At 42.8% G+C, this 8,650-nt stretch overlaps 1 protein-coding gene across 7 annotated transcripts in view; it reads left to right on the forward strand.

Annotated features, from left to right (window-relative positions):
• cplane1 (ciliogenesis and planar polarity effector 1) overlaps window positions 1-8,650 on the forward strand; it is a 26,112-nt gene that overhangs the window by 11,639 nt on the left and 5,823 nt on the right. For 2 of the 7 annotated variants that reach the window (XM_015035588.1, XM_015035589.1), the window contains exons 25-44: window positions 95-398; window positions 478-1,536; window positions 2,167-2,300; window positions 2,386-2,471; window positions 2,562-2,611; window positions 3,081-3,309; window positions 3,399-3,713; window positions 3,808-4,458; window positions 4,552-4,715; window positions 4,782-4,860; window positions 4,949-5,018; window positions 5,535-5,669; window positions 5,846-5,914; window positions 6,005-6,075; window positions 6,185-6,410; window positions 6,984-7,249; window positions 7,378-7,476; window positions 7,612-7,783; window positions 8,023-8,065; window positions 8,147-8,278. In XM_015035588.1, the coding sequence (XP_014891074.1) occupies window positions 95-398; window positions 478-1,536; window positions 2,167-2,300; window positions 2,386-2,471; window positions 2,562-2,611; window positions 3,081-3,309; window positions 3,399-3,713; window positions 3,808-4,458; window positions 4,552-4,715; window positions 4,782-4,860; window positions 4,949-5,018; window positions 5,535-5,669; window positions 5,846-5,914; window positions 6,005-6,075; window positions 6,185-6,410; window positions 6,984-7,249; window positions 7,378-7,476; window positions 7,612-7,783; window positions 8,023-8,065; window positions 8,147-8,278 (4,354 nt within the window). Of the gene's footprint in view, window positions 1-94; window positions 399-477; window positions 1,537-2,166; window positions 2,301-2,385; window positions 2,472-2,561; window positions 2,612-3,080; window positions 3,310-3,398; window positions 3,714-3,807; window positions 4,459-4,551; window positions 4,716-4,781; window positions 4,861-4,948; window positions 5,019-5,534; window positions 5,670-5,845; window positions 5,915-6,004; window positions 6,076-6,184; window positions 6,411-6,983; window positions 7,250-7,377; window positions 7,477-7,611; window positions 7,784-8,022; window positions 8,066-8,146; window positions 8,279-8,352 lie in introns of all 7 variants that reach the window. The other 5 variants (XM_015035584.1, XM_015035585.1, XM_015035586.1 and 2 more) reach the window with 5 other exon arrangements.

The following is an 8,650-nucleotide window of genomic DNA, read 5'->3' on the forward strand; positions in this document are numbered from 1 at the left end:
TGACTAAATGAATTTTGTGTTGCTGGCCCGCAGAAAATTTGGGCCCTATTGTTCCCCCCCCCCCCCTTTTTTTATGTTTCCTTTTATTTTCAAGGAGAAGACGGGGAAGAGTCGATGATGAGTGTTATTCAAGATAGAAAAAGACACAGGAGGAAACATTTGGCGCGATTGCAGAGGCACTTGGCCCCGCCTGTTCTCCATCTGTGGGAGAAAGTAGAGGAACAGGAGGACAGAGGGGGACGAAATGACACGGCCACGTCAGGGCAGCTGTCCCTGGGGACAACTGTGGACACCAGCACTGCGACCGAGCTTAACCAGCCAGTGCGCAGCGGTGCAGACACAGCAGAGGATACATCTGAGACCATCTCAACCAAACAGCACCGTGCAGCTGTGAGCAGGTAGGAGAAGCGAAGAAGACAGAAGCGCTGCTGTTATCTGTTTTTTGTTGGTTTTCTTATTTTTATTTTGACTTCGTAGGAGCAAGAAAGATAGACAGAAGATGACATCTAAGACGGACAGTGTCCTTAAAGAAAACACCAATACAAGTGGAGAGCGAGAAAAGGAGCAGCTTCCTTTGCCAGCGGTCGGCTCCTGGGAGTTTGAGCTGGAAGACGAGGAGTATCTAAATTTCCTGGAGCTTTTCCTTGGCTACGTCCTGGAGAAGGACGCCACTGATGGGATGGATTGTGGCGATGAGATCCCTTTGCTCAAAGGCTTCTGCTCTCAGCTACGGGAGAAGGAGTTGCACTCTCTGACATTTGATGTAGTCTCAAGTATACATCGTCGTCAAAGAGGCGGGCACCTTCTAGAGAGGAAGCACTTGGGGAAGCCCCCGTCGGTGTTCAGAGCAGGGTGTTGCTACAAACCTGTGAAACAAGACGCGATGCCTGACCCGCAGACTTCTTCCGTTTGGAGTGAAGCTCCCGTTGTCAGGAGCAGCCTTTCTGTCGGGCGGAGAACCGAGAAGCAGAGAGGTTTGTTCGGCCACCGGCAACAAAACGTCTCTTCAGCAAGACTAAAGGAAGCCAGTGTCGGCTCTGAAGCCAGTTTTGTCCAGAATGCCTTCACCACGGAAAACCCCTCCCCCGGCTTCTCGTCGTCTGTTGAGGCTGTGACTGACTTACAGCAGGGCCTGGATCCGGAGTTAGAGGCCCGGTTTCCAGAGCTGGGCAGGCTGCTGGAGTGGATGGTGCGCTGGGCCGATAGAAGGATACTGCTGGGGCATCATGGCAACAAGAAGAAAGACATGGCAGACGAACAAAATGAAGGAGTTGTGATTCGTGTAAAAACCGCAGCGCCTGCTATCCTTACCTCGTTAAGTTTGTTGGAGCACAGGTATGCTGCTCAACCCCAAACTGACCACTACACCTCCTACAGCCAAGCTCCTGAAATGCAATGGGCTGTTCCCCCCGTGCTGCATTCAGGCGTTGAACGGAAGACGGAGAGAGAGAGCAGCGTTGATACTGGTTACCGTGGATCCACCAACACTCCCATCACCGGTCTAAATCCTAATCTGCAGCGAGGAGAGGCTACTCCGTGAGTACGACACGTTAGCAAACCAGTCCTGACGTGGCACTGGGCTATTTAGATGCAGAATATTCAGAATATTGGTTCCTGATCAAATCTGGTTACAAAATTGGCTATGTGTGTCTTGTGCAGCTGTTAAGTTGTTATTATTATTATTATTATTATTATTATTATTATTTCTAGATTTAAAACATTTGGGAAATAAAGTATATACCAGCATTGCATATGATTTTAATCAGTTTTCATCCTTTTTCCGCAACAAGATTAATCGACTGCATTGCATTTATTTGTATCTGTATCCCAGTTGTGCCACATTTTACTTTGTGAAAAAACTGTAAAGCATTATAAAATATGAAACTTTTATGACACAAAAAATTGGCTATGAAAGCCACATTTTGTGGTTTTAGCAATTTCATAGAGCAACGTTTTTCGAATTGCTCCAAAACACAAGAGAACAATACAATTAAGTACTTACTATTACCTATAGTAATATTTATCACTTTTATTTCAGTATCAACACATAATTTAACAATTAGTACATCTCTAATAAAATTGTGTGCCGCTTGTTTTTCGTATTTAGCAAAACAACACCTTTTAATTTTTGCAGGACTTATCCTCTGTTGTTAATTTTTTCACCAGCTCTGTCTCAGACGAAAGAGAGGAGCCGATGTGTCCGGCTGATGAGGCTCAGTTCAGCTTTGATTCTCGGCAGAGAGAGCCACATTCCCCGCAGCAGGCCTTTGATGACTTGGATGTTACGCCTGAAAGAGAAGGTTTGTCAAAACACGAGACAATAAAATAGCCGTGTGGTTTTTATCGCTAATGGAAATATTTATGAGAGTGCCCTTAAATTTGCAGACAGAAGCGGAAGCAGCAAGAGCGTCGAAGTGTTACTTTCTGACTCCGTTCAGGATACCTCTAAAGACGTCTGCTCACCTGAAATGGTGATTATTACTTGTTAATTATTGGTCATATTTATTTTTCACTCTGTTCCTACAACAGAGATCATTGTGGTATTTTGTTTCTCTTTCCAGAGTTTAAAGCTTGAACACCTCGACTACTCAGTGTCTGGTTCATCGTCCCAGTAAGTTTCAAATCCAGGTTTACATGGTGCATTCAAGTCTGGAAAAGGACTGAATTTAACTCAGGCATTTTTGAGTATAGGTTTGAAAAAAAGGAGGAGAAACAGAGCATGATCATTTTTCTATTCCAGGCTCTATTCATTTTCTTTTGGTGTATTTGATCTTATTGTTTAAATGTATTCTTCCTTCCTTGTTGATTGATTGTTGATTTCAATTTGTAATGTGGCAAAGTCTCAGCAACTTGCATATTTCATCCTTCTCATGTCATAGTCAAATATTACTTTAGTGTACAAATTAGTTTAAACCCACATTTTCTACAGTGGCAATTGCAAAGAGGACAATAAAACACAAACTTTGATGATGCTTTTCCAATTTATGGATAAAAGAAATGGACATAGACATTGCAAACCTGCTGAAACTGAATACTTATTTTTGTTGTCGTGTTTTTTTGTTTGTTTTTTCCCCCCACAGATGTCCTCCCATTAACTCAGAACCTGCTCCTTCAGCCATCCACCCTAAACCTGCTCCTCCTTCCAAATCTTCTGATTTGGGTGCCGTTCTGCTCCCCACCCCTGCTGCTGATCAGCCACAAATCTCCCCAGCTGGAGGGCCCCCTGCTGATGCCGCAACGTCTGCTCTGCCTTTGATATCTCCCACAATGAGACAGCGTCTGGGTGAAGACTTATTCAGATTAGTTCAGGTAACGAAAGGTTGAACTGAAGGTAAGACATGGGACTACGTAAATGAAGTAAAATCTCTATACTGAAGACGCCTGTCCTGTTTTTGCAGCACATCAACTACATGAGTCTGAACGAGGTTCTAGGAGCTTCGTTTTCCAGTCTCCAGATGGCCCAGCAGAACTCCTTACAGCTTAATATGAATTTATCTTCTGCTGCTAGAATAAACCCTGAGCCAAATGCTTTTCCAGTTCAAACTTCTTCCACCGCTGCGCCTCAGACACAGACCTGCGTGCCAAAACCAGAATCTAATGAACCACAGCTGGATCAGATCGGCTCATATCATTTTGCAGCCCAGCCTGTCCTGCAGGGAACAGGACTCGGCCTGCGTCACATCAGCCAAAGCCAACTCACCAGAACCGATAGTGTAGGTGTAGCTTTTTAGATATTTTGGAGATTGTACATTCTGGGTTTTTGTCTCCGACTCCAAGCTGCACTCACACACTCGTTTTGGTTTTCAGGAGATGCAGCCCCTCTCTGTCCAGGCAGAGTCGCCACAAACTCAGCAAAGGGGGGGCAGGAGACTGATCCCGTCTTCAGACGGTCTCCTGGCCACTTCTGATAGGAGTCAACCTGCTCAACACCAGCCGTATGACAGCAGTGTACACACTGGCTCTACTGCACAGATGTCGGGTCTGAAGTTACTTAAACTCCATCACTTTGCCATGGCAGAGTACAGTGCTCGACACTATGCCGCTCAGCATGCACAGGCTCCTCACACGGCAAACCTTAAGTCCAATCAGCCCAAGGCCACACACTATGATCAGTCCACTTGGAAAAAGAAAGGTGGAGAGCAAAGAAATGTGTTTTCTGTTCAAACTAAGCATCTCCTGTTTAATCCTGCGCCCGATCCAGCTCCGAGGAGCTCTCACCCGCTGACAGGGCCGACAGGACAGTTCTTCGCTCAAGCGTTCCCTCTACATCCTGCTGCTTTTCCAACTCAAAAACCTGAACCGATGCATGGCCTTCGTCTGCTGCAGTTACGGGACGCTCCGCCTAGCAGCTTTAGCTTCCCTAAACTAATTACAGCAGCAATACCTGCTGTTATTCCAAGTCCAGTGACTGAAGTTTCAATAATTAAGCTTTTACACATTGAGTCTGGACCCAAAATGGTGAGCAGTTCTGACGTTCTTCAAGGCTTTAAGATTGATCAGAACCAAACTTTGTAAACCCAAGTGTTTTATGCATATCTATCATGACTACAGATGGCACCCCAGAATATTCCTTCAAAACAAAAGACTCGTCTTACGATGGAGTTGACTACAAAGGAAAAACTGAGACAGGATCAGATGCAGATACCAAGACCAGATCACTCTGATGAAGGCTCTAGAAATCTAACCAGCACCCCCTGCTTGAGTTCAGCTAAAAGGTAATCAAATATAAGCTTTTATAGCTGCTGGCTTTCTTTTACTCTTTTTGCATTTTTGCTCTACAGGCAGAAGAGAAGAGAGGAAAAGCGAATAAACATAGAAGTCTCATTCCGTCCGAATGACTCCATCATCCCAACAAAAGAGGTAGAAGGAATCAACAATAACTCGCGCAGAATGCAGAAATACCTATGGTAGCCATGCATACATTATCTTTGTCTCAATATAATTTTAGGCAACACAAATCAACGAAAGTGAAGATGCTACAGTTGCTGAAGAGATCAGACCTGCACAGGATGTGACAGGTGATCACACAACAAAGAACGCTTTTCTGCTTAAACCAATACCTTGGTGCCCGTTTCCATTTCCAGTGCCGTTGAACCACCTGTCTGGACTTTTGTTCATCTATTTTCCTTTAATCTTGATGTTCTTCCTTCTAGCCTGTTAGTCGTCCTTCCATTTGTCCGTCTGTTTGTCCATCCATCCTTCCAACCAGTCTCTGATTTTTGCATGTCCCATATTTACAACCTGACCACTATAAAAAAAATATCTGCTTTAGATTCTTGAGAAATGTTTCTATTTATACTGAAAAAAAAAAAAAAAACAGACTAAAAACTCTAGAAATTGAAATTTGGAACAGTATAGATTTTTTTTTTTGTGTAGGGACTCTACATCTGCATATTTAGTTAAGAAAAAAAAAAAGATTTACATTTTTACAAACTGAACTTAAATACGCGTGAACCAAATTTTATTGTGTCAGTCATCTGAGAACTTTGTTTTATGTTTTAAATCTAATTTATTTTCTGGTCCTGTAATCCCAGGCTCCTCAGACCATTTGCTGACCGGTCAGAGATTATTAGACAAAGTTTTCTCCACTTCCGCCGAGCTCCATGCCTTCGCTTCCACAAGTAAACGCCCTCCGGAGTGTCACGACGCTTTCACCAACACAGAGCCAGGTGATTTACAGATATGACATGGACATTTCTTGTAATCGAGTTCCTACTGATTCAGAAATACCAAAAGTTAAGCTAAGTTAAGTTAGATTTAGTATATTTTGCTTGAAACAATTCAAAATGCAAAATTGTTTAGACTACAATTTATCAATATAATGAATGTAAACTTGTTCTTTCAGCTGTTGCTCCCACACTTGAGACCAAATCTATTTCTGTCCAGACGTCTACAATGACTGGCAGCCCAAAAAGTAAGCTAATGTGGGATGATGCACAACTTTAATGTTTTTTAGTGGATAGAATTAAAAAATCGGCTTACGTGAGTGTTTTTTTCAAACTAGTGCAAAGTCCATGCAATTTCCCAGAAACCCCTGTTCAAGTGGAGAACCAGCAGAAATCAGAGACGTTTCTGGTAAGAGTCCTCTCAAACAACGCATACTGTATATACTAATCTTTTCTCATTGAACTCTGACAAAAAGCTGTAAATTTTACACATTTTTGTTGTTGTTGTTACTCGTCAGGATCTTGGTGGACGCCAGTTCATAAGTGTCTTGGATCTGGAAGATGTGAGGCAGTCTGAAGATTTGCCGCCATGTCCTGGCTCAGAAGCAGCAGATGTTTCTTCTTCGCCAACTTCTGCTCAGCTCCATGTTCTTGCCACTTCTGTCATCAGCTCAGCTGCTGAAGCTGAGGCACAGTCCTCAGTTCCAGTCGCAAACAACCTTCAGGAACCCAGATCTACCGCAGGTTTCTTGCAAACAACGCTCATATCCCTGAACATTTTGTCACATCGCAGCCACAAACCTCTTTGTAATTTACTGGGATTTTCAGCAATAGAACAACACAAAATAGTGTGTAGTCCTGAAGCTATGTGCTTTACAAAATTCTTTATTGAGAAAAATGTGGTGAGTATTTGTGCTTTGCGCCCTTTACTCTAATAGATTTTTTTAGTGTGAAAAGGACAGCTGATCAGGCTTAATGGGGAATATGAATGGCGCTAAGCAAAAGGTTTCTATCAAAGCCTTTTCATGCATTCCAATGATCCAAGGTTCAGAGTTAAATCCAATTAAGTCTGTACATTAGCAAAGATTTACATTTTGTAATAAGTTTTTCCCTTCTGCTTCACAATTATAGGCTACTTTGTGTTGTTAATCTATCAGATAAAAATGCCAATAAAATACTTTGAAATTTGTGGTTGTAAAATCACAGGATCCGTTCAACTTGGCACGAACACTTTTTGGTTTATCTTTCCAATGTGTCTTAAAATCAAGTTTCTTACTCTTTTATCTGCTTTTTTCTCACAAAAATCCGATACCACAGAAGTCCCTGAGGTGTCTCTTTCATTCAGTCCCTCCGAGCCCGCTAGAGCTGCAGAGAGACTCACCTTACAGGATGATGCGTTGGAGGATTCATCCGCATCTGAAATCTGTCGAGCCATAAAGGCGCAGAGCCTCGTCCCTGACGGAGCTCCTTCAGCGCCTGCTACAGCCTGGTTCTCCTCCCGCCTGTCAGAGATGGACTCTCAGTTGGCCGCTTTACAGAACATTGCAGATAATCTTGAGATGGACTTTTCCAAGTCAAGAATGGTACACAAGGATGTTTTGTAGAAGCTGCCTAGATTTTTTCTTAAACATGTATAAATTGTCTTGCGTAGGCTGTTTTTGTTCTGTGAAACTGTCCTCTTAATTGTTCCATCTCTTTTTCCTGTATGCAGCTGGTAAACGCAATTGAAAAGCTCTCCTCAGACCGGGAGTCTGATCCAAAAGCCACCGCGGGAGTAAAAAAAAGCGTCAGACTCTCTGTTCCACTCAAAGGTTGGATCAGAATGTTTTTAATTGTAATAGATGTTACTGCTCCGTCTCTTATCCAGTTTACATTTTTGTGATTTTAAAATCAATTTTGGAAATCTATAAAGCTTTTATTATTATTATTATTATTATCCCCAACCGCTCCAGATCCAGATCTTTTACGTGCATTGAAGGAATGTGAAGAGGTCAAAGAACAGGAGGAGAAACATGTGCTGCATGACGACTCTGGGAGTTCTGCAATAAAACCGTCGCGTCACTATTCAGCCTCTCCTTTCAGTCAGAGTAGTGGTCCATCCTCTCTTCAAGCTCCAGGTTGAAATGCAGCTTATTTAAATGTTTTTCGTCTTCGCTGATACACTTGTGTTCCTCCATTAGTCTCATCAGATGGATTGGGGGAAAACTGATGATTGTTTTTAACCCTGATCTGTCAAGATGACAAGTTGTGGTGTTGGGTCTTTTTAGTAACATCAAACTTTATGGTTTTAATGCAATTATGTGTTGTCACAGGGATCTGTTTAAAAAAAAAAAACTCTGTAATCTTTCATCCACAGGAAAAAAAGAGCACTTCTATGAAACCAGCGACTTATCTAATGAGTGAGTTCGTCTAGACCTGGAGTCTTAAACCACATAAAACATCCTTTTTTTAAATGGTGTTTTGTATTTCTCAATATGTAGAGAGGCAGATGGGAATCTGAGTCAGACTGGGTTATCCGATACTATGGAAATCTTAGACGACTTGGTCAAGGAAGGCTACTTATCGCCCTCTGACTGGGATTTTGAGCGCTCTCAGACTTCACACCAGAACAGGTACAAATATTTACATTTTTTGTAATATTTTAAATTGGGATACTCACCCATCTGACAAATAATATGGCCCTCAGGAGGCAAGACCGGAGGGAAGATAGCTGGACATTAGAGAAAAGGATGCATCCTGAGGAGGAGAGGAAGGACCAGAGGGAAGATAGCTGGACATTAGAGAAAAGGATGCATCCTGAGGAGGAGAGGAAGGACCAGAGGGAAGATAGCTGGACATTAGAGAAAAGGATGCATCCTGAGGAGGAGAGGAAGGACCAGAGGGAAGATAGCTGGACATTAGAGAAAAGGATCCATCCTGAGGAGGAGAGGAAGGACCAGAGGGAAGATAGCTGGACATTAGAGAAAAGGATCCATCCTGAGGAG

This window comes from Poecilia latipinna, unplaced genomic scaffold, assembly GCF_001443285.1.
Source record: "Poecilia latipinna isolate Pla-1442-1.1 unplaced genomic scaffold, P_latipinna-1.0 Scaffold339, whole genome shotgun sequence".
Classification (NCBI taxonomy): Eukaryota; Metazoa; Chordata; class Actinopteri; order Cyprinodontiformes; family Poeciliidae; genus Poecilia; species Poecilia latipinna.